The 24,690-nt window shown below is 60.1% G+C and overlaps 1 protein-coding gene across 1 annotated transcript in view; it reads right to left on the bottom strand.

Moving 5' to 3' along the window:
• Window positions 1-1,795: 1,795 nt before the first annotated feature.
• Window positions 1,796-24,690, bottom strand: part of KIF25 (kinesin family member 25) — a gene marked incomplete at both ends in the record, with an annotated part of 45,483 nt that continues 22,588 nt past the window's right edge. The window contains 8 exons of the mRNA XM_080807069.1: window positions 1,796-1,950; window positions 2,803-2,958; window positions 3,241-3,384; window positions 4,593-4,744; window positions 5,709-5,885; window positions 9,389-9,517; window positions 11,905-11,979; window positions 17,383-17,450. Of these exons, the coding sequence (XP_080663195.1) occupies window positions 1,796-1,950; window positions 2,803-2,958; window positions 3,241-3,384; window positions 4,593-4,744; window positions 5,709-5,885; window positions 9,389-9,517; window positions 11,905-11,979; window positions 17,383-17,450 (1,056 nt within the window). The remainder of the gene's footprint in view (window positions 1,951-2,802; window positions 2,959-3,240; window positions 3,385-4,592; window positions 4,745-5,708; window positions 5,886-9,388; window positions 9,518-11,904; window positions 11,980-17,382; window positions 17,451-24,690) is intronic.

Below are 24,690 nucleotides of genomic sequence, written 5' to 3' on the forward strand. Positions count from 1 at the left end.
CCGCCCCGGACGCCCACTCGAGACTCTCCCGCCAGCCAGTCCCTGGACTCTGAAGTGGAGGCAGTCACCGGCCTCACCGCTGGAGCCCCGCGGCCCCGAATCCCCATGGAGCAGGGACGACACCCTCGAGCGGGGGGGGGGGGCGGGGGAGCGCGCCCACAGACTCACGGCCCAGGTGCGCGCTCAGGGCCTTTGTCAGCAGGTAGCCGGCCCTGCCAGTCCCCTGCCTGCTGTGGGTTCGGGGCGATGCACCCCACACAGGCTGCGTGTGGAGGGGCTCCCCGGAGGCCCACTGGCTCTGGGGCTGTCCTCGCAGACATGCGGGGGCGTCTCGGAGCCATGGGGCGTGTCCTGTCGCCACGGGGATCCTGCAGTGACAGACACCCCCACCGGCTAGCACCCACCCGACACTCACAGGTGAGGGCGGCCCCGCTCTGCTCCCCCTCAAGTCCGGGGGAACCGTGTCTGTCACTGTCACCCCCTCCGTGGTGCGGAGTGTCCCGCGTCGGGGCCTCGGAAACGGATCTGTCGGCAGCACTGCTGAGTTCTCACCTTTCTGGGAGGTCAGATCACCGGCGCCTATGCCGTTCACCCCGTCTGTATCCCGACAGCACCTGAACGTCGTGTTCACGTGCTCCTGTCGCCGTCACGCTCACGGGGCCGCACACATGCCTGGGGATACTCATCGCGGCCCGTCTCCTTCCAGTCGTCTGTGTGACCGGCCCTGCCCCCGCCATCTGGGGCATCCTCTTCCCACAGGGGACACCCTGCCCTGGGAGGGGTCCCGTAGGGGTCCCGTGGGCCAAAAGCTGACCAGAAACAGGGCTCCCGGTAGGGGTGGGAAGGGATGGGAAGGTCAGTGAGGAGCCGAGGCCACCCTGGGGAGACTGAGGCAGGCACAGGTCCTCGCGCCTCCCTCGTGGCCACGCGCACGTCCCGGGAGCCGCGCGTGGGGAGCAGGCTTGCCGGTCTGTGCTGGCGAGAACCCATCCCGCTCCCTCTCCCGTCAGACAGGCCGAGGTTGGAGCGGACTCTCCTCGCTCAGGCCGCGTGCGCGGCGTCGGAGCCCCTTCCAGAGCTGCGCGCCCGGTGCGCCCCGGCCGCGTGTCCTGCCGCTCTGTGACCCAGCTCTAAACCGCCTCCACCCGAGGAGTCCCTGTGGCCGTGGGGACAGCACGACACGCGCTTCTCCATCAGTGCACGGCCCGCAGTTGGCGGGGGGCCTTCGCGCTGCGCCAGGCTCCCAGGGCCCCCGGATCCCACGCACGACCCCCGCGCGGAGAGCCCCCCGCCATGTGTCACCCATCACGGCCAGCTCTGGGACGTTGGCTGGGGACGGCGGGCCGTTCCGAGGAGGAATAACGACATGAAACATCTGCTCTCTGAGGCGTGTTTGCGCAAACCCAGCATCTTGCAGGCGCGGAAACGGGCTTCACCACTGGAAAGTGCGCGGGTCAGACGGCCGGCCCGAGCCCCAGCCCCAGGGCCCCGTCTGGGCTTCACAGCTTCCCCGCCGGCCGGCAGAGCCCGAAGCTCCTTCCGCTCGGCCCTGAGAGCCCGAGAGCACCGCCCCCACGTCCCCGGCCCCCAGGGCTCCTGGGGCCCGCCGGCTTCTCTCTGGGCGTCCCCCACTCCTTGACGACAGGTCAGCGTGTGTCACTGCTTCCTGGAAAACAACAGGCTCGTGAAGTCCAAGGTGAACGAGCTTACGTTAGGACACATATGTCGTCTGGTAATGACGGGAGGGCCCTGGCCAGGGTGCAAACCCGCTAACCCTAACCCGACCTGCCCTCCTTCACCTGGGTTTCCGGGCGGCTGCTCCGCCCCCTCCGGCGGGGCCTCGCTGCACGTGCCTCGCCTGGGCCCCAAACCCCAGGCACCGCAGCGTTTCCGCCACGTGCTTCCGGCAGGGGGACACGCACAGAATCACCAGCAGCTTCGCGTCCCCTCCTTTAAAATAAGAAGCAACGGCCTGTGAAAAGAGCCCAAGGAAAGCTGGGCGTCGCTCAGCCCCTGCCGAGCCCGCGACGCGTGGGACGCCGGCTGGGGGCGCGGGCCTGGTGTGGGCGTGCGCTGGCGGGGTCCCCGGCAGGCTGCCTCGGCGTGTTGGACAACGGGGAGAAGGAAGAGCTGAGGAAGGACACGAGGACGGGGAAAGCAAACCGCGCAGACCCTGGGAGGCCATGGCAGGGGCTGCACGTGGCCCCCGTGGGCCCCGCTGCCCTGCGCCCGGCCACGCGCATCAGGGATCCTCTTAGAGGGAGAGGCTGTAACGCGAACACTGGATGCAGCCCGGCCTCTTCCTGAGGAGAAAACCATCTGCGCAGAGAGAGGAGCCGCAGAGAAAGTCTGGAACATTCTGCCCCAGCTATCCTCAGGGCGGGCCGTGGCCTGGAGAAGAGCAGACCATCCCTCCAGTCCTGCTCTCTGTGAGGACCTCAGCCCGGGTTGCTGGCACCTGCAACCAACGCACGGCACGAACAGGGGACGCGGGCCGGAAGCCAGCGCGCTCCACGTGCCACGCGGGCTCAGCAGCGTGTACCTGACAGGATGGGACCCGGGACACGGAGGAGCCGAGCACCTACTCGGAGAGCTTGCCAGCCTCGTGCACACCAAGCGGCCCAGTGCACGGCGACACAGAGGGCACGCAGGGAGGGGCCCACAGTGACCTGGGGGCCGGGAGGTCCCCCAGGGAGGTATGGCCGGGAGGAGCAAGGACCCCCCAGGGCGGGGGACAGGGTGGCGTGGCACCCGGGCGTCCTGCGGTCTGGGGCCTCTCCGGGTGGGGGACCCTCACGTTACCGAGAACGTCCTGGAGAAAGCGGGTGAGCTGGCTGTTGCGGTAGGGGATGTGGTCTCTGTGCTCCGCCAGGGCCCCCAGCACGTCCGCAAGGGCCGCCAGGCTCCGGTTTATGAACGAAGTCTCCCTGAGGGCCGCTCCTGTCACTCCAGACACACCTGGGACAGCGCCAAGCCCCCATCACGTGGTCAGCATGAACAATGAGTTCTCTGGCCACAGCAAGACATGAACAGGAAAAGCAACACCGTCCCTTCTCGGGATGGGAGCCCCGAGTGGGGAGACCCTCGGTCCCCCCCGACCTCCTCCGATGGCCTGCACGGCCTCGGCTGGGAGCGGCTGGCGGCGCAGAGCCCTGGAGAGGGACACAGCCGGACGGGAACCCTGCTCAGGCCCGCCACACCCCCGCTCGCCCCAGACAGAGGCGCCCGCCCCGGGCTCACCCGCACACTCGCTGCCCGCCAGGTCCACGAGCTGCAGCTTGGCGTGCACCTGCTCCTCCGCTCGCTGGGCCCCGGGGGACCCGGGCGAGGCTCTGCCGCCCACCGGCCGCCCCTGGAGCCGTGGTCCGAGTGATTGCCCGTCCGCTGCAAGGGGGTGACAGGTACCCGGGAGTGACGTCCACGAGGCCTCCCTCAGCTTCCCACGGTGCCAGAGAACGAGCCTTCCTCCCGAAGGACCGCACTCCGGAGGGCACTTCCTCGGACCGACAGCCTGGCAGGGTCTGGCCATGGGACGGGGCTTCTCTGAGTCACGTAGGGACAGACAGTGTCACCCTCAGAAGGCAGGCCGGCGCCCACGTGGTCCCAGGAACAGAGTGATGTTCCCAGAAGTACTCAGCGATGACACGCATTAATACCCGATGGGTCCCAACGGAGGTGAACCCCACCGTTCGCTTCCCAGCCCCCCACAGAAGTCCTGGCAAAGCCCTTCCTCACTTTGGTGTGTGTCTGTTTCATCAAGTGTTGATCCTAAGTGGTGTTCTTAAAGAGATTTTTAAAATCTATATACTCACCGTGGAAAGCACAAAAAATACACATAATTTACCAAAACAAACAAACAAACATAAAAACCACCCTGGTCTCCACAGCCTTCTCACCGTGGCTGGCGACCAACGGCTCCCTGGACGATGCCTGCCCACGCACAGCCCCGCCCCCCTGCAGGCGCCCGGCCCTGGGGCCATCGGGCCGAGTTCGGGGGACATAGGGTCATCAGGCATCTGTGCCGCTCCCACCTGCCCCCGCCCCCGTCCTCCCTTGCCTGGGCCACCTTGGTGCCCACGGGGTCGGGGCGTGCCGCCCACCGGGACCGGGCGTCCGTGTGACCGCGTGTGAAGCGGGCCCTGGACCCGCCGTCCCCAGCTGATGCACTGCGGCACCAGGGTCCTGCAGAAACGCGGGTGCTTGACCCGCCCATCCCAGCCGGGGGGCTTGTGATTTGCGAGTCCCGCAGGCCGCCCGGGGTGCCGGCCCCATCTTCGCCGACGGGGACACACGACCCTGGCAACATGTGCTTTGCTTTTCTTACAGAACTGGCACCATTTTATATGCTGGTTTGTGACTTCCTAAACCCAAGTCACACCGTCTCACAGAGCAGGAATCCTGTTCCCAGATACAAACGCGCCTGTCCTCCATGTTACGTCCTGTCTGACGAAGCCTTTCCCTCCGTCCCCCCACAGCCCCGGTCCCCTCTCTTCTCAGCCCGGGTTCCGGATCCCCCGAAGGTGTGTTCGCGACCCCCAGGCCGCAGGCCATTTCTCCTCCGTGCCCCCGGCCGGGCGCGCACGGCCACTTACCGGGGCTGCCGCTGGCGGGGGCTGCAGTGAGAGTGGCCGTTATTATCAGGTGGGACCTGGAGGAACGGGCGTGCACTCGGGTGGCGAGCCATGCCCGGAACCGCAGGCTTCCAGCAGCGAGCGCGACGAAGTCCTCCGCACTGCGCACCGGCCTGGAGGGGCACACGGGGGCTGGGGACGCCGCACGGCGGTGAGGGACGCCCCCTCCCTCTCCCACGGACCAAGCGGACCTACTGCAGGAAAGCAGGCCGAAGCGTGTCTTAGACAAAACAAAACAGCAAGTCAAACCCCTTCCTTGTCTGAGGCCTCGCTGACGCGTCCTCAACGGCTTTCCCCTGGAGGGGTCAGCTGGGCCCACACTTTCCAGCCCCGCATTCCTTTACGTGGTGCAGCCCCGTGGACTCCAGCCGAAGTCCGGGTCCCTGCTCTAGCCGCTGAGCCATGACAGCCACTCGGAGCGTCCCGCCAGCGGGGCCTGGGTCGTCGCGAGTCTCCGTGGAAGCCGAGGGTTGGGTTACCCCGCGCGGGCTCACGGCTCGAGGCACCCGGTTTTCTTCAGACGCGAGAACAAGCTGCAGGCGCTTCCCGCACTGACTCTAAGAGCCCGGGACAGGCTCGCCCCCCAGCCCTCATTAGCAAGGGGAGACCGCCTCCCCCTGCGCCCCACGAGCCCCCCGACACCCAGACGTGGATCCAGGGAACAGGTGTATCAGGCAATGCGCGGAGACTTCCTTTCTCACCACATGGAGGTTTACTGTGCTCTCTCAAGTACGGACCCGCACAAGCGGAAACGAGGGCGCGTGCGCTTAACCGCGGGTCGGCGGGTGGGCGCGTCCACTGTTGCGAGCCCGCTCCCTCGTCTGGAATGTGGGGACGGGACCGGTCCCACACGTTTGTCAGCAGGATATTTTAAAAGGTTAGTTAACGTGTCTGTTGTCATTGTGATTTTAAAAAGATAATTTCTAAAGCAAATCGAAAGAGGCAGATGCGTTCTAAGGCAACACAGAGAACCTTCCAGCGATAAACACGCTGGTCTGGCCCACACGCCGGTCTTACTCGGGGTCCTGGGGAAACCGCCGGCCGCTCAGAGAGGCCAGGCCAAGGCTGAGTACTCACTCTCGGGTCGGCGGCAACACCTCCCGCTTTGTGGCCTTGGTCATCGGTGCCTCCCTCCGGGGCCCAGGCGCCGCTGGATGCCGCTCTTTGGCCAGAAGGTCCAAAATGTCGTTATTATACACTTCCACTATGGACACGTCAACCTTCAGGCTCCTGGATGGGTTTTCTGAAATAAGCCTGGGGGTGGGGGGGACACGGGGGACTCAGCCATTGCGGAACTTGGGCCGCCCGGTGAGGAGGGCTGCCGGGAAAGCCCTCTCGCAGGGGAGGCTACAGTCCCGGCCTCGCAGCCAGACTCCCGGCCGGCGAGCCCCCGCGGGCACCAGACGGCCCGCTACCGCCGGCGGGAAGGAGGGCCTGCTCTCTTCCAGCTGCGGGGCGCTACCGTCTTGGGAACAGCGGCTTTCTCTGAGCCGTATCTGGATCAGTAATGTCGGCCCCCGGGAGGGGCCCTTAGGATCCCAAGCCCAGGAGGGCAGGAAGCAGGGAGAACACGCAGCCGCCGCGCAGCCAGCCCCCGGCCCGAGGCCCCTCACTCTGCAGAAGGCCGAAGCCAGCTTCGACGACAGGAGGGCTCGGCACCTTTCCGGGGCCGGGTTAGCTCTGTTCCAGGGAGGACTGAGCGCAGACCCCTCCACAGCCCGGCTCGCGCCCCGACGTCCAGCCAGGTCCTGCCCACGCCCTCCTGACAACCCAACAGCCTCTCAGAAACAACCACACATCTTCTTCCGATGCATCTGGTAAAGCGCTCTGTGCTGACCATGGAAAGGTTTAAAAATACTGCTACTACCCACTTGGAGAAAAACCCCAGAACCCCAGTCAGGGGAAGAGTGACCACCAGCCTGGCTCCTCCCGCCCACGTCCCTGCCAGCGCCTTGCCACCAAACTGCCCACACAGCCCACGGAGGCCGCCCTGTCTTCTGGGACCACTGCCTGCCTGACACATGCTCGGCGACACCAGTTGGAGTCCTCCCCACCCACTCCGTCTTGTCCACAAAGAAATTCTGCGCCCGGGGCCCGGAGGCCAGTGTGGGAGGAGCGTTTCTGAGTGGACGGAACACATGGCGTCTCATGCCAGCACGGACGGATCGAGTTTACTGAGGAGCTCCAGAGAGCCCAGAATAAAAGGAGCAATTAATGTCTTCCAATGACACAGTCAAGAAAACAAAGTCCAAAATGAAAGAAAAAATTCTCCAGTAAGAATAATTTTCGGTTCAGAGTTCGGATTTGGGTCGTCCTCTGTGCTGGGGTCTGTGGGCAAGACTGAGGGTAAGCGTGGGAAGAGCGAGGAGCCAGGTCAGCCGAGCTGGGGCCAGGGCGTCCGTCCCCCACGGCTCCGGCCACCACGTGCGCGAGCCTGACCCCCGCCTGCGTTTCCGTCCCCTCATGGGAACGGCGTGTCTTCCCAGGTCGCAAAACCCGAATTTAGAATTTCTCATCTACATAATACCGGGGAGCTGATTCGAAGATTTTCCTCCACTACGCTAAGTCCTTGACCAGCGTCATTCGCTGGCCCGTGGGTCCCTCTAGCAGCATCGCTCGATTCCGCGGACGGTGCCGACAAGCGGGCGCCGGGCTTCGCCTCGAGGAAGCGAGTGGTCAGCGGGCAGCACGCGGGGACAGTCCCAGCGCCGTGTGGGGCATGTTCCGCAGAAGCGCGTGCGGGTTCCTGTGAGGCCACGAAGCGGGGAGCCCCTCGTCCCGCGCGTCGCCCGGACCCTCGCGGCGTCGCTCCGGGCCTGTCCACGGCCAGCGACGATCACACACTCCTTCTTCCTGGGGCATCCGCCGCGCCGTGGAAGAGCCTCCTCACGTCAGTGGTAAGCGGAGATGGGCCGCGGAGGAGGCGGCGTCCCCGGGCTCGGGAGGGGCCGGGCGCCCTCAGGAGTGGGCGAGCTCAGGGCACGGCAGGGGCGGCGAGGACCCCGGAGCCTGGACTGGCAGCGGCCCCCGGCCCCCCTCTCTGCGGCAGACACCGCGAGCCCATCTCCACGACTCCTGGGTCTCTCGGGACCCCTCCTTCCACGCGACACCCAGCAAAGCCCAGAGCGGCGGCGGCTCTGCCGTGGCCTCCCGTGGCCGCTGCTCAGCTTCCGGGCAACGTGGCCGCTGCCAGGTGAGGTCGCCCCGGAGGAGGAGGACGTGCTCTCCTGAGCACGCCTCGGGCTCCCCCTACAGGCCCAGCCCCTTGAAATCCCGAAACAACCAAACACCTGATGGAGAGCCGTGTCCCCAGAGGGAGGACCCTGGCACCTGAGATCCCAGCCCCGCCCGGGGAACTCCAGGCCTGGGCTGGCTGGCCGTGAGCCTCCCTGGGCCGAGCTGTGAGGGCGGGGGTGGTGTGCTCCCTGCAGGAAAGTCCTCCGTGGGGCGGGCGCTTGCCCCACACCCGCTCCGCCCCCACCACCCCCGGGCACACAGGCGGGAGCGGGCTCCCTGCACTGGGCCCGCGTCGGCCTCGCCGCCACTGAGACGTCCAGAGCGGCGGCCGCACAGCACAGCCTCACCTGTCCCCACGCGTGCTTCTCCGAAGTAGTTAGCGGAACAAGCTTAGCAAACGCGTTCTCTGTGTGCACGAACACTTAAGGAACATTGGTTCGAAGACGCTCCAACACGTGAAACCTGTGTGGGGTTCTTCCGTCCTTGTCGCGCCGCGATCTAAGCCACAAGAAGCTTGGCAAGGAGACACGGAGACAGAACCCGAATCTGGGGGGGCGGGGGGCCTGGAACGCACCCAGCCCGTCGGCAGACCTGCGGCGGGAAGACACCTTCTCTCGGGGGCAGAGGGATTCGCGGGGACACGGCACAGACGGTCGCAGAGTGAGCCCACGGCGCTTACAGAATAGGGTGAGTGAAGGGGGAATGAGTGTGGTGCACAGTGGCCCCTGAAGGCAGGGACAGTGTCCAGGCCTAGAGCACGGAATGTCCCAGCTTTCTTCCTGGATTCCCTGGTCACTTGGGCGGTCGAGGACACCCTGTTACTAATTTTTTCCAGGAGTAATTGTGTAGGTAAGATCACGAAAAGTGCAGTGGGTCTCCTCCGGGAAGGTTTTCCCAGAACAGAAGCATCTTCAACAGGCCCAGCTCACCCTAACTTCGAAGAAGAAAACCAGATGTGTCCCCTCTTTCCAGGCCCAGGAGGCAACGAAAGGGAACAGGGGTCTCCCTCTGTCCCTGTCCCAATCTAGGACAGAAAACTTCCATGCTCTACCCTCTCCCGACCAGGGAGGCTGTCCAGCTAGGGAGCCCCTGCAAGAAGTTTTGACTTGGGGCGCCTGGGCGGCTCAGTCGGTTCAGCATCCGGCTCTTGATTTCAGCTCAGGTCATGATTTTAGGGCCGTGAGCTGGAGTCCTGGGTCGGGCCCCACGCTCAGCTGGGACTCTGCTTGAGACTCTCTCTCTCCCTCTGCCCCCAACAAAATAAATAAAAATCTTAAAAAAAAAAAAAAAGCAAACTTTAAAAAAAATGTTTCGTCTTAACAACAGAATTTCAACGTAAATGTGTCATAAGAATTTCTCGCGTTCGTGGTACTGAGGCCCCGAGTGTTTAAACACTGGGTTGCACGCGTTCCGGTAGGAGCGTGGGGTGGGGGCTCTCTGCAAACAGGAGCGCTCTGCCCCTCCCTTCCCCGCGCTGCCCTCCTCCCACCCTCCCTGCTCGGCTCACCACCCCCACGTACCTGAAGAGCTCCCCGGCAGCCCTGGGCACGATTCCGAGGTCGCCGCACTCGTCCTTAGAAAGCGGACCCAGCATGGTGTAGCTCTTCCCGCATCCGGTCTGCCCATAAGCCAGAATGCAGACGTTGTACCTGAAACCCGACGCAGACGTCAGGACAGCACGCAGCACGCTGGGGCCCGAGCTGTGCGCTCCGGAAGCGCTCACGTGGATGCAGAAGTCCGTGCACCGCACACGTGGCTCTGCGCTCCTGCTCCCTGCCCCTTGCACGTCGGGCTTCCACGGGAGCTGGCTGGTTTGCGAGGGACCCCCGGGGCCGTTTGGTCACGTGGCGTTGGGCCAAACCACACTCACCTTTGCACCCGCTCAACACGCTCCTGCCGGCACCTGCTTCCCCTCCGTGACTCCACATCTCCTCTGGGCGCCCACGGCTGGCGCCGTGCACGCAGGGTCCACACCGGGGTCCCCCCCGCTCCCCGCGAGACCCCTCGTCCTCCCCACCCACTCCGTCAGGGCAGGGCTGGGGTCACCTGACAAAGCTGATCTTGGTAAACGCGGGCTGCTTCTAACACGTGTGAAACGACCCTCCCCTGGGGTTTCCCCCGTCACGCATGGGACCTCGAGCGCGGCAGGCGGTTCCCTTGGTACACGTTCTTAGACTGTTATTCCAAGGGGCTTGGTGATTCCGAGTCTGCAGTCAGCCAGAACGCGCCGACGCGGTCTCCGTGACAGGCGCACTGTCCCCCCCGCCCAACAGCTCCGGGTCGTGTCACAAGGACAGGGACGCCTGCTGCCTCCCTGCATTTCCTTCCAGCTGTTTCTTCAGCCCGAAATGTCAGTGGGAAGATCGGAACGTCACATCGAAGGACTATTTGAAATAGATATAAACTTATACGGTAGGATGAGCATTTACGATATAAACATATAAATGATACCAATGTGTAACCTTGGCCGGGAAGGGACGGCTGATCCAGGCCTACAGGCGCTGAAGCCTGAGTCTTGACGCGCCCTTCCGGTCACGGAGGGGCGAGACGGTCCCCACGCAGGCCCCACCTCGAGTGTCTGATTTCACGGACGGACCTTTAATCAGACGGACTTGTCGCCCGAGGCATCCCAGCAAGTCCCACCAGCAGAGGCCTGTTCCCAGGAGAGGGGCCGGTGCTCCTGCCAACCTGCCCCTCGCGCAGCGACGGGGGCCTCCCTCCAGGACCGCCTGTTCCAGTCCCGCAGGAAGCATGTCAGGGCAGAGACCGAGCCAGGACCTCCCGGCCACCGCCCTGCATCGTCGGTCTTCCGGAGCGGAGAAGTCTCAAGGTCTTCACAGCAACCACCTCCCGCGTTCCCGTCTCGCACCTTCCCCGAGGGCTTGGCCGCTTCTCCGGTGGGAGCACCTTGGTCTCAGCCGAGCTGGAGCCCCTACAGGGACCTTTTGAACCCTCAGGAATGCAGAAGCCTCCTGGAGAACGCGGCTCAGCACTTAGAATAATGCCATCTGTTTCACATTTAGGATGGAAAGGCAAGTCTGGCAAAGATCATCTAACCACTATGTCTTTTTCATTTCTGGAATCTGCTTACTTAAGAGAGGCCTACTGAAAAAGGGAAAAAAGAGCCCTCCTATCATTTTCCACAGAAGAACTTTTTCTGGATGCCTCTGAGAGCCCCAGCATTCCAGAAGAAGGGTGTCAGGAGAAACCGTGTCATTGCGGGAGGCCCGGCCCCACAGGTGGGTGCAAGGGGAGGCCGCGGTTCCTGTGGGGACATGACCCATCGTCTCCCATGCCTTTCGGGCCCCTGGGATGGGCTTTAAGGTGCTGGGGCGCCGTGGGCAGAACCGGGGCTATGCTGACGGCTTCTAGTCTGTGGACGTTGGCTGTGGGAGCCTTTGCCAGGCCAACACCAGGACGCCTTCTTCGGGCGGCTGAATGCAGGCTCCTCCGCCAAAATGGGCTTCTTCCCGGCATCCCGAGGTAGGACGTCTTGGCGTCTTGTGTCTCAGCCACACAAACCTGGTTCCATTTGTTGCCAGGAGCCCCGGCGTGGACCCTGAGCGCAGGGCGCCAGGCGTGGGCTCCCACCGAGTAAAGACAGGATCTTTACTCAGAAGGAATGACCCGTGGCCTTGGGACTTGGCGGTCATGTGTCCAGAGCCAGGGGCTCTCATCCCAAAGGGGTGATGAATTCCTCGGTCCAGGGTCAACACACAGCACAGCGTTCCTGAAAATTCTAAAATGCAGGGAGAGTCCCAGAGAGCACAAGGGCAGCCGCTCACTCTCTTCACGGGCACGAGGACCGGAGAGTAGGAGCCCACTGACAGCCGGTCCTCAGTCCTGGGTGGCCCTCTTGCTGGCACGCAGACCTACTCCGCCCCGACCACTGGACAGTAATCGCCATGGGGCTATGGGTTGGCTCTGCTATTGACGCAAATGCGCCAACTCCAAGGTCACATTCTGTAACACGAGTGAGACCTACTTACAGTTCCTCATAACTCTGATCACTGACCTTGAAGTTACGTTAACTCACCCGTCCAAGAGAGACGTAAGCAGCGGGCACACATCCGCAAACACCACTTGCTGAGACTCTGCCGGACCATAAACCCTGAGACGCAAAGGGAAACGAGAGACGTACGTTAGGAACCAAATATGAGAAACGAGAGCCTCACCCACTCCCATCTAAGCCTCCAGCACCGTCAGGGTCCATCATTGGGACAGTAAGAGATCAATCCATTACCTTTCAGGCTAACAGGGGTTAAGAGAGACTGGAGAAATGTCTCCTCCATCATAAAAACACAATTATGAACACTTGCAAAGCAGAAAGAAAAAGCAAGCCGGCAAGAAGAGAAGAAAGGATCCCATGTAATTATCCTGGGACTGAATTAGCTCCACTTCAGTGGGTCCAACAAGAATAATGTAAAAATCATACTCTGGGCGACACTGGGTATGTAATATTTAATTCTTATGTTCAAGCTCTCCAAAGCGGTATCCTCCTAGGCCCCGGGTTAGTTCAGCAGAATGTCCGTCTGTGTCATGGAACTGGAATGTCGGCTACGGAAGCGGGAATACGATGTTTATAAGCACGCACACACAGAGCTAAGTAGGAAGGAGCTTCTAAAAAATGCAGCTCATCGCACGATTTGAAACAAGACTGGAACGTAGCCGAAAGCAGAATTTGGGCCAGACTCCCAAATGTATGAACTAAGCATTAGTGGTCTGTCGTATTAGAGCCCATGTGCTTTGCATGTAAGCTTAGATGTCTGAATACTGGTACCAAATATTTCTCTTCTTCCATTTTCAGTGTCTCATCATGGCCAGTGGACCCAGAGTATCTCCAGAAGCAGCAGTAATTTTAAGCATATAAAATGTTTTCATTGTGCCTGATCAGGAAGGCATTTGGAGCAAGTGGTATGGTGCTGAGCTCTTGAATCTTTTTTTTTTTTTTTAAGATTTATTTATTTATGACTTTAGAGAGAGAGCAGGGAGGGGTGGAGGAGCAGAGGGGGAGAGAGAGAATCCCAAGCAAGCTCTGGGCTCAGCAGAACGTCCACTGAATGCGGGACTTGGTCCCACGACCCAGAGATCACAACCTCAGCTAAAACCAAAAGTCAGACGCTGAACCTACTGAGCCACCAAGGGGCCCCTTGAATTTTTTTTTTAATTTTATTTATTTATTTGACAGAGAGAGATCACAAGCAGGCAGAAAAACAGGCAGAGAGAGAGGGAGAAGCAGGCTCCCCGCGGAGCAGAGCACCTGATGCGGGGCTCGATTCCAGGACCCTGAGAGCATGACCTGAGCCGAAGGCAGAGGCTTAACCCACTGAGCCCCCCAGGCGCCCCTTGAATCTTTTTTTTGAAACTTATCACAGAATTCCCCGTGGCAGGCTACTTGGCGCAAGCCCGCAGCCCCGCACTCGGAGCCTGGGCAAGCTGACGTAGCAGGTGTTTCAGTACGTACCTGAAAAGAATGAAGACTCTTCCGAAAAACATCATGATGGTACTTACCATTACCACATTTTAAAGAATTAATGGTTATTCCTTAACATCATCCCCCAAAGTCAGTCTGTGTTCTCTGATATTTCTCTAGTTCTCCTGTAAGCTCACTTTTCCTGTTGGTTTTTAAAACTCATGATTCAAACGAGGCATCCCTGTGGCCACTGGCCCAATGTCCTCTACCGCTCTGTCCACTGCAGGGGTCGGCAGACTTTTCCTAACTAGTGAGTAGTTTAGGTTTGGTGAGCATCTTACTTAAACACTCAGGTCTTTCCCACCAACATGAAGCCAAGGTCAAAGGTGCTGCCCCCTATACTTTGTAACTTTGTATCGAGTCATTACTCAGGAACACAGCAGTTGGACACGATGAAGCGCCTGCTTACATAAGGTGGGGGGGAGGGGCTGCGAGCCGAGACAAATGCAGAATACGAGCCAACTACGCCTGGCTTGTAGGATAAAGGACACATCTCAGATCATTGGGGAAAAGCTTGTTTCACTAAGTGTTGTGGCAGTACCTGGGGAGGCACATGGAAAAAGGTGAAATCATTCCATTCCTAAGACATTAATTATTCTAAAATACATCCCAAACAGATCACAAGTTTAATGTAAAAAATAAACCATAGGAGGGGCGCCTGGGTGGCTCAGCCGGTGAAGCGTCTGCCGTCGGCTCAGGTCATGATCTCAGGGTGCTGGGATCCAACCCCCCATCGGGTTACCTGCTCAGTGGGGAGCCTGCTTCTCCCTCTGACCCTCGCCATTCTCATGTTCTCTCTCTCACTCTCTCATTCTCTCTCTCAAATAAATAAACAAAATCTTTTAAAAAAAGGAAATACTTGTTAAAAAATAAAAAATAAACCACAGGATTACTAGGAGAAGATGTGGGTATATTTTTCTCTAACCTGGTGACCTTCGTAACTGTAATTAAGTTAAAGGGGAAAAAGCTTTCGTGTGGCTACGAGATTTCAGAAAAAAAAATACAAATAACAAACTTGGAAAAAGAGTTGCAACTTAATCACAGATGAAAGATCACTGACCCTACTATGTAAAGTGCTCCTAGAAAGGAAGAGGAGAAAGGCGGATCCGCTCTGCGTTGAACTTCCACATTTCCTTCTATTTGGGAATACGCTCCTTAGGTCTCTCCTGACGTGGGAACCAGCTCTCCGTCTTTGAAGGAGGCCGTCTGGAGACCGAGCGCTCCCCGAGAAGGGCTGTGCGTGCCTCTCCGCTGCCTGAAAGGACGTCCAGCCCCGCGAGGGAAGCCAGGCGCGGGGGACATTTTGGCCATGGAGGGCGCGGCCCATCGGGAAGCTGTGGGCGCGGGGGGGGGCAGGCCAAGGGGGCAGGGGGGCCTTCATTCCGCACAGCCAGCACCCCCCCCCCCAGCTCCCGTCCGCTCCCGGCGCCCCCGCAGGCATCTGGGGGTCTCTGAGCTCTTCTCCTCTCTCTGTGCCTTGGACCGTTTTGTGTCCCGGTTCACTGAGCCGTCAGCACCCGGGTCGGAGGCCCCCGGCTCCCCTGCAGCTGTCCGCCTGCACGTCTGGGAGCTCGGGGAAGCCTCAAACTCCGACCAGGGGACTCAACACGAACATGTGGCGGGTCCACGACGGCACAAACGCACGTAAGGAGGGAAGGCAGCCAGGGGTCCTCCGGCCACTCGATACATAAACTAGACTTGAGACAATAAAATTACTTAATATTTTCCTTAGGGCATTTTGGGATAGTGGCTGTTACGTTTCGTTGGCCATTTTAACAAGTGATAATATATTTTTATTCTTCTTGGAAGGCAGCAAGTATCCTCTGACTCCGGGACGATTCATGCTTTTCCTGAAGAGCAGGGAGTGTGCTTCCCTTCGACGCACAAACAAGGGGTTAAATACTGAAACTGTCGAGATTTTCTTTCAGAACGGAAGTAAAATACTTGGCATCTATTAGTTCCATAAAAAGCTATTAGTTCCGAAAAACAGCTTTATGAAGGGAGACAGTCCTGGTACCAAAACAGTATTTCCCCAGAATAAATTCCTGTGGAGATTTAAATTTAAGTTCCTGCTTCCTAACTTAGATGTATGGTGACTTGTGCATACTCCTTCATTTATTTTTTTAAGATTTTATTTTTATTATTTATTTGACAGAGGGAGACACAGAGAGAGAAGGAACACAAGCAGGGGGAGAGGGAGAGGAAGAGGCCGGTTTCCTCCTGAGCAGGGATCCCGATGTGGGGCTCGATCCCAGGACCCTGGGACCACAACCTGAGCCAAAGGCAAATGCCTAACGACGGAGCCACCCAGGCGCCCCCCCTTCATTTTTTTTTTTTTTGTCCAAACACCACAGTCGAGACCTCCCCCTTCAGTCCGAGCCCCAGCCCGTGTGACCGCAGGTGCAGAGCCTCCCAAGAACCCTGGCGTCTGAGGGAGGGGCGGCCACGCCTCTTCCCCACTCCCCAAAACAAGGTCCCGGCGTGGGCCGGCGCACGCCCCAGCGCTCTTGCCAGCCCTTCTCGGTTCCTACAGGCGGCAGCCGGCGTCAGAGGAGGACCCAGACTTCATTCCAGGAAGGCGTGTGACCCCTGGGCCTGGGTCCCCTCACCTGCGGCCCCCGCCCAGCTGTCCCTGAGAGGGTCGGGAGGCGCGGCCACCTCCCCCTCCACACACACCTGACACCGAGGACACAGAACCAGAAACGCTGGACAGGACACGGCGGGAAGTACAGAGGGAGGGGACCGTCCGGCAGCGGGAGGAGAGGCCGCCGAGCGGCGGAGAAGCTGGAGTTGCCCTGCCGGCGGCAGAGGGACGGCGCGGGAGACCCCAGGCCGGGCCCGTCCTCGGGAGGGGGCGCACACAGGGACGGGGGGCCCAGGCCCTCCGCAGGGGCGAGGCCCAAAGGGTGGGTCCTGATAAACAGACGGTGGAGACTGTGCCGCAGGCTCTCGATGGGGTGGGGGGTCCCCCAGGAGGAACCGCAACCGCAAACCCGCAGACCCTGTGACTGTGGACCGCGGCCCCGGGGTGGGGAAAGCCAAACGGGAGCCGTTCCCTAAGGTCGGGTCCGAGGATGGGGACTCGCGCCCAGCCTGGCCCCCCGAGACTGGCTGGTCTCAGGGTGAGAGGCCTGTGCTCCCTGGAGGCCCCCCCACTCCACTCCTGTAAACGGAAGCCCTTCTCCGACCCTGGGGGGCTGGCACCCCTCGAGGCCAGAGGCCAGCCGCGCCACAGCTGCGGCGCTGTGCCGGGAATCCCTTCCCTGGGCGGACCAGCCCTCCGGGGAGAGTCACTTCCTACCAAGTCTGGACGTGTTCATCTGCTCCCGGCCAGTGGCGGTGGATGCCAGGGGACGGTGGGAACAGCTCCCAGCACGGAGGGAAGCACCGTGCCGAGCCCCTTGTCCCGGACGGGATCGTTCACCACAAAGACGCGACAGTTTGCTGCTCAGAGACTGTCACCCCAGGACCATACGCCTCAGCGACCCAGAGGAGACCCTCGACATGTGGGGTGGCGGCCGGCAGGCTCTCCCCTGACCTGCCCGGGAACCTCGGGGCATCGGCATCGCACTCTGGTGGGATCTGTCCGGACGCTCTGCCTGCTTGCTGAGCGGCGTCCGTTCTCCTGTTTTCCGGGTACACGTCCTCGGGGAGCTTCGGTTTCCGGGAGTTTGCTCCAGCGCCGGGCCTGCCGGCTCGTTCCCCCAACAAACTCGCGCAATGGTTTCAGAGCGATCGGGCCGGCAGTACTTTTCTTGTCGAGATCACGCTTTTAGTGGCGTCTCTCAAGGTCACAAAGACCTTCTCCTTGTGTTTCCTGGTTTTATGCTTTGTATCTAGGTCTAGATTCCATCCCGCCTTCTGTTTGCAAAGGGTGCAGTGCCCAGGTCGGGGTCACCTGCAGGGGACGCCGCGGGCCGAGGAGACCCGTTTGCTCCAACGGGTGCCCGCTGCTCAGCCAGGAGCGGAAGGGACAGGTGGCAGCGTGAGTCTCGGGAACCGACCGTTTGCGGGAAATCCGTGTTTCACCGAAGCACTTACCTCTCGAAACTATACGTCTTGTGGATCGAACGGTGAGCCGGACGGTCCCATCTCACCAGGACGGTTTCCTAACAAAGCAAAGCAGACAAGGCGGTAAGAGTCAGCCGGGGCCGCACGGAGCACACGGAGCACACGGAGCAGAGGCTGGCGCGCCACCACCCTCGGGCCGGTGCGGCCTGTCACTTGTTTGTGAAGGCGATTTCCGGTGGCCGCCGCCACGGCCCGGCTTACAGATTGTCGCCGATACATTTGACTGGGCCGTGCGGTGGAGCGACGACGAGACAGAGCCCGCAGGGTCCCCAGGACTGCGACGTTCACTTCCCCTCGCGGGGCACGGCAGGACAGGCGCTGCTGGGAGAAGGAAGTCGCATCCTCGGGACCGCCCGGCGGGCTCCTTCTCTGCATCGGACGGAAATGCGACGGCCCAGGCCAGCGCCTCGCGGGGCGCCCGACAGCTCGCGGCAGGTGCGAGACTCCCCCAGCGCTCACGAGGTCCCGTCTCTGACGTGTTGTAATTCAATCATGGCTGCTGGTGCTAACGGGTTTCTGTTTTTGTTTTTTCCCCAAATACATCAACTTATGATCGTGCGAGAGTATCCCCACCACCACCGTGCGCGGGAAGTGAAGGCCGTCTTCAGCGGGAAGCACAGCATCAGACCGCTCGTCCTCGGGCAAAGGGAGGATGGACGCTTCGACTTGGTTCCAGTTCTGAAACAAGATGCAAATTCGCGAAAAGACAGAGTACGGGAAGACGTGAGAAAACGAACTCCCAGCTGCAGGGGTGAGGGGCCGGCGGACAGGGACGTTGCCGTGACAGCTGCGGCAGGATGGGCCGCCCCGTCTCCTCGCGGTGCACACACGGCCGTGGGCCGCTCAGGAGCGGCGGACACGCGGCGGGACCGTGTAGCTCTCCGTCCCCGGCGCGGCTGCTGGCCCTCCTGCCCGCCGCCCACCGGGGCTGCAGGGTGCGCGCTCCGCAAGGCCTTGCTCTCGCCAGAGAGCTGTCCTCTCTGCGGTGAGCTGTCCTCATGGTGGAAAGCGAAGCGCTAGAGGACCGCAGGGGCATCCGGGGAAGTCGGGCTGTGTGACGGTTCCTAAGCAGTCGCCTTGCCAACACATACAGCCAAGCACGAGTCCTTGTCCCTTCCTGACACCCGCCGCCCCCCGAAGAGATGGCCCCCTCGCCTCTCCTGAGCTGGCCTCTCTGTCCCCAGCCTGGTGCCCTTCAGGCTCTCTTTAGGTCGCTGCCTTAGGAATCTTCCCAAAATGTAAACGAAACAGAAAGGGGACAGCGTGACAAAGAGAAGCGTGCGCAGTGGCCCCCGGAGGGGCTGACGGGTCACTCGGGTCCTTCTCTCCAGAGATTAGTTGCCCCTGGCAGAGCCGGAGGCCACTTGCTACCACAGTGAAGAGTTTGGCAGCACTGACGGGGCGGGAAGCCAGTCCACGGTGACTTCGGCCAACAAGGAGCAGGGCCTCCGGCAGCCGCTCCTGCGTGCCACGACTCCCGAGACGCCTCCTCCGGGTGACACACAGACACTCATGTGCGGCCGTGTCCCAGCCTGGCTCTCCAGGGCAAGGTCTTATTCACAGGGGAGTCGCCAGCAGAGAGGTCGTCACCCCACGGAGGGTCTCTCGAGCCCCTGCTGCGCTCCCAGAGTGGTTTCAGGCACCGTCTAGCCTCGCGCGGTGACAGCCATGTTGCGGCGTTACCGTGGTCATATCGTCCGCGGCAGAAGTAGCTCCTCACTCTTCTCCACTCCCGACCCGGAAAGAACGGGCTCCCCGCCCCCACACCCCCGGGATGGAGGTACAGACAGGATGCTGGGAGCAGAGCCCACATCCCGGGCTCCCAAACCCAGAATCCGACCGCGGCCCCGGGCCCTGCCCCCTCCCAGAGGCATCGTTTCCCTTTTCTGTTGCCTGATCATGGTGGCATTCCTTTAATATTATGCCAAGATGGATCCCCAGGGCCTCACGGTGAACTCTGCAAAAACACAGCCTCCAAAGTGTTTGGCTGATGTTTCCGAATGCCCAAGTTTTAACCATAAAGAAAAACAAATGAAAAAATGCGAAGGTTCAAACTCTCTCCCCCAAAAGCTCGAGGGACACCGTGTAAGGAACATAAAAAGCCATAAAAACAAGGCCGAGTCCAGAAGCGCCCATGGCTGTTCAGAAGGCCGTCCTCCAGCGTGATCACTGGATCTTAAATTTCTGAAATGATTCCAAGAACGAAGTTTCACTTTCCCGAGCACAGCTTCAGCGCCCACGCCTGCGGATCCAAACACACGGCCTCGCTCATCCTGCTCCACACACCTTCTCACAAGCGAGACTCCTTCCCTTGACCTTTTAAGATAATTTCCTTTTATCCAAAATTTTAAGTGCTTGCCCTTCCTTCCGGGAGGGGAATGGCCCGATGCACAGACATGGCAGAGACCCTCGGGGCTCCCCACGGCATGGACATCCCTGCTTGCGGAATCCCAAGGCTCCCGGGGCTCCATGCGGCGGGTGCCCCGCTCAGGGCCGGTCAGGAGCGAAGGTGTTCTCCTGACACTGAGGTGCTTCCGTGTCTGTTTCCAGTGCCCTTGGACAGCTGCAGAAACATCCAGGGCCTACGATCTTTGCCAAGGACTCAGCCATCACATTTTGAAGCTAAAAGTCAGTTTTGTTTGTTTTTTTTTAAGATTTTATTTATTTATTTGACAGAGAGAGACAGAGATCACAAGTAAGCAGGGAGGCAGGCAGAGAGAGAGGGGGAAGCAGGCTCCCTGCTGAGCAGAGAGCCCGATGCGGGGCTCGATCCCAGGACCCTGAGATCATGACCCAAGCCAAAGGCAGAGGCTTAACCCGCTGAGCCACCCAGGCGCCCCTAAAAGTCAGTTTTAATCCAACTGCCAGATGCTGAGACCAGGAGGAGCTCAGTGAAAGGCATTCAGAATGGAAGGCCCTGCCCTGCCCTCGGGGCTCCTTCATGCCCACCTTGGGGAGCTTCTCACCACCACTGGGGAAAGCTGAGGCCGCGGGCGGACGCACTCTGAGTCTACAAGTTCTCAGCACTCTCTCGGGGAGCATCTTCTCCTTATTCTGAAAAACCTGCTGGATGGGCCGTGAGTTTTGCAAATAGAAGGCAACAATCCTCTCCCAGGAGATGTTTGGGTTCCATGGCCCAAAGGGCAGGAACGGTGAAAGATGGTCATCACTCCGGTCTCGTTACCTCTGAGTCGCTACCTGCATCGAGACAAATAAATCTCGGCAAATTCATGTTCCGTTTGGGGCGCCGGGGTGGGGTGCTCAGTTGGTGAAGCCTCTGCCTTCGGCTCGGGTCATGATCTCGGTGTCGTGGGGTGAATCTGGCATCGGGCTCCCTGCTCAGCGGGGAGCCTGCTTCTCCCTCTGCCTCTGCCCCACTTGTGCTCTCTCTGCCTCTCTCTTTCAAATAATTAAATAAAATCTTTTTTAAAAGTCACAGAATCTGTCCATTAAAAAAAAATCATGTTGAGTTGAAAAACTCAGTCCCCCAAAATACAACTAAAACTCACCAATGACATTTTAGGACAGGAAAATTTATTTACGTATAACCATCTACAGAGTATGCAGTTTTATTCATAAGTATAATTTCTGTAAGTTTTTATACATAATTTATAGGTATTATAAGTACTTATAAATATTGTGTAACCCACGGCTTTTATCAGCATATGCGTCTATAGTACCTGTTCAGCGCACGACAGCTCAAAATGAGATCGGACGCAGCGATGGACTCAGACGGTGGGGCGGGGGGTCACTGCCACGTTCCAGCTCCCGCGCTGGGCGATGCCGTCGTAGAGGTCTGCGTGCTAGTAAGCAAGCGGCATACATTCCAAATCGCCCTAAATCCTGCATAGAACCCAGACGGCCAACCAGACAACGAACAACCCCCTGCACGCTGACTGCGAAGTGGCTGGTTTCCTCCGGACTACGGAACGCGGGCGCGAGAGGACGCGCAGATGGAGCTGAGGTCGGGAGGCCCCCGGGGTCTCCCGGACTCTGGAGCCCGGTCTCTGCAGCAGGGGACGCAAGCCAGCATCCTGACACTTAACCAAACCTTCCCTGGGCGCCTGGGCAGGAAGCCAGGGAATCCGGCGTAATTTCAAAGCTGATGAGTAAAGGGGCAAGGACAGAGCCCCCCGTGGACCGTCCCGCTGGACAACGGCAAGGACACAAGGGAAACATCCAGGAGTAAAGGAAGCAGGAATGACAGGGCTCGACCAACACCATTTTGCAACGCGGTGACGCGAATGAGAGGCACCGTGGCTCCCGTCGCAGAGACGCCCCCCCAGTGGAGATCGCAGCCCCGTCGCAGAGACGCCCCCCCAGTGGAGATCGCAGCCCCTTCACAGAGACGCCCCCCCAGTGGAGATCGCAGCCCCTTCCCACCTCGGGGATGGAGCCTGGGTCTGGCGCAGCCTCCAGGCCCACCTGCCTCTCCACAGGACATGCAGAGGAGACTGGGTGGACATCGGGTGGCCGGGGCCGGGTCACACACATCTTCCTGGAAGGAACGGGAAGCCCAGACGGCGGCAAGTGTGTCTCCTCTGCCGTCTTGTCCCCACGCGGTCGTTCAGGAAGCAGCTGGCCGCTGAGAGGCCCCCCTCTCTCCTGCTGGGGGCCCCCGCGAGGGTGAGCAGGGCCGCCACAGGCTGCCATCGGGACTGGACCTGTGAGCCTGGCGGACGGGGCAGAGCTGGGAAAAGGCGCAGAGACAAGTGTTCTCAGACCGTCTGCCCACGGCCTGGCCTGATTCCCAATGGTGCGTGTGTCTCGGTTTGTAGGAGTTTCCTGACGCGTCTTATGAAAGTCTTCAGGGAAACTCACTCTCTCGTCTGTGTTCCGCATTCCCGTGGGCACCGGGCTGACTCAAATCCGAATTCAAATCCTGCCGCTGCTTCGTGCAGGCTGAGCTCGGAGAGACGGCCAACCTGCGGCGGGCGCCCTGCACCCGTCTTTCAGCCTCTGACAAGTTCAAAGATTCACCTTTTGTTTGCAAATTCACCCCCAAGGCATCCGGATTTCCTTCCCTGGTTCTTGTCACTGGGAACACAGCCAGTGTTGATCCCACAGGGCCCATCCCTACAGCTGGTCTGTGGGGCGCCGCCCAGCCCCCCTTCCATGCTCGGCTGCTTCTGCCCCTCTCGTCCCCGGAACGGGACTGCAACACCTGTTCCCTGCCCCCCCAAACCTACCCCCTGCTCACTAGCGTCTTGTCCAGGAGTCAAAGACCACAGGTCACATACCCGATACCGGGTGCCAAACCCTGTGTCATACACTCTTTATGATCATGTAAGGATAGAGACGCTCGGTGCTGCATGCTGGTAACCGAGAAGGGGGTTCCACGGACCCCGCAGCCGTGCTCGCAGACGGCACGCAGCCGACTTCTAAGTAGCCGGAGCTCATGTGGCAGTATTAGGCGATACTGCTTTACTGTTTTGCTGCTCCTCGATGAGGACACAAGGGTGGTGTTCGTGTCCTGTTGGAATTATTTTTCAAAAACAGCGGGAAGAATATATTATTATGTTTGTGTGTCGCTAATAAATATTATTAAGTAGTCCTGGTTCTTTCCACATTCTTAGCGTGCTGGTGACCGGCACGCCGGGCTGAGTGTCCCTACGCTTGCTTGCATTCTCACTACGTGTTCCCCTCGGTCAGTGCGGGCGGCCCCACGCACAGACACATGCATCTGTGTGTGCACCGAGGCCGGATGCTGGCAAGTTTGCACGTGACGGGGAGGGGACAGGACATCCCAAACAGGGTCTTGTGAACACAGGGGCGAAGCTGGCATGTGCTAACGCGGACGAGTTGCAGATGAATTCCTCCAAGAACCCCGAAGAAGTGAATGGATGCTGGGAGGTGACAGGGACGGCGCATTTCAGACTGGGACCCCCGGCAGGGCCTTTGCGGGTGGTGATGCTTGCGCTGAGTGCGGAGGTGAGGAGGGCAGGCCAGGCCCAGAGCACGGGAGGGATTCTGGCCCAAGGAGCAAGTGCAGAGACCTGCGGGCAGCACGGGGCTGGTCCCGGTCAAGGCCAGCGTGGCAGGAATGGTGCATGAAGGAGCCGGTGGCACAGAGGGAAGGGAAAACAGACTCAAGAGTGTCTGACTTTGTCCTTAACTCCTTGTGACGTCATGGAGGAGAGGAAGCCGGAAGGGCATGTACATGATCCCACTGCGTCTTCAAGGCCTGCTCCCAGCTACGGAGTGGATCAGACACGGGCAGGAGACAGAGGAACGGGTCAGCTGGCTCTGGGGAGGGGAGCACGGCCCTGAGGGCAAGGGCGATGGGAATGGGGTAAAGAGACCCCGGGAAGGGATTCTGCAGAACAAGCAGGGTCTGCTGAGCGGCGATCAGGCAGGCATCAAAGGTGACTCCGGTTCGGGCACCAGGAACTGAGCGGACCGAGTCGCCAATTCAAAGATGGGGAGTCAGGCAGAGTCTGTCCAAAGGGGAAACCGAGGGTTCCGTCTGGGATGTTCTGGCTGGAGATCATGAGAGTTCATGTCGGTTCTAAGACTCAGGCTGCCTGGAGCAGGGACACAAAGGGAACAGCTGCTTTACACCTCGTCGCAGCAGAGCTGAGGGTCCTGGGGGGCAGACGCCAGAGTTTCCGCAGCACCACGAGTCTCTGCCTTTTCCAGAAGCCGCAGCTGTTTGTAGAGGATGGTTGAACCTCAGGACGAGGACAAGGACGCTGTTAAGGACCGTAGGGACTTCGACCATTAAAACTTTGTCTCAGGCATTGCAAATCCATGGGCCTTTGTAAGCGCCTCTCAAAAGAGCCTTGACCTCAAGAACAGATATTTGCATGAGAAGTGACTGACCCATAGGCTTTGTAGCTGCATTCCGAAACTCAAGCATGTGCCAGTCAGACTGACGGCTCAGTAAGAGCGAGAGGAAGAACCACAGACAAGGAGCCGGAGCCCGAGACCTGTTCCTGCAGATCCGGGTTCACACAGGCCACGAGAGCCCGGAGAGGGGCCAGGCTGCCCCTTGAGATGATTCTACTTACAGGTTGAATCCAAGACTATTCAAGGTCAAATTCGACAGCAGACTGAAAGGAAACTCACCACACACTTGCAGCCTCTTCTGACTCTGGAAGTAAGAGCCCACCGCGGGGTCACCCTCCACCCACACCCCCCACACCCTCTCAGCAGAGTCCCCGATACCACACTCCCGAACAAACAGCTCTGTTAGGTTAAAAAGCAACTTGAGACCCCACTGATTGCCCTAAACAACCCCAAATCACCCAATCAATCTTGATGGGTAAAATGGGGGAA

The sequence above is a fragment of the Martes martes genome (assembly GCF_963455335.1).
Source record: "Martes martes genome assembly, chromosome: 6".
NCBI lineage: Eukaryota > Metazoa > Chordata > Mammalia > Carnivora > Mustelidae > Martes > Martes martes.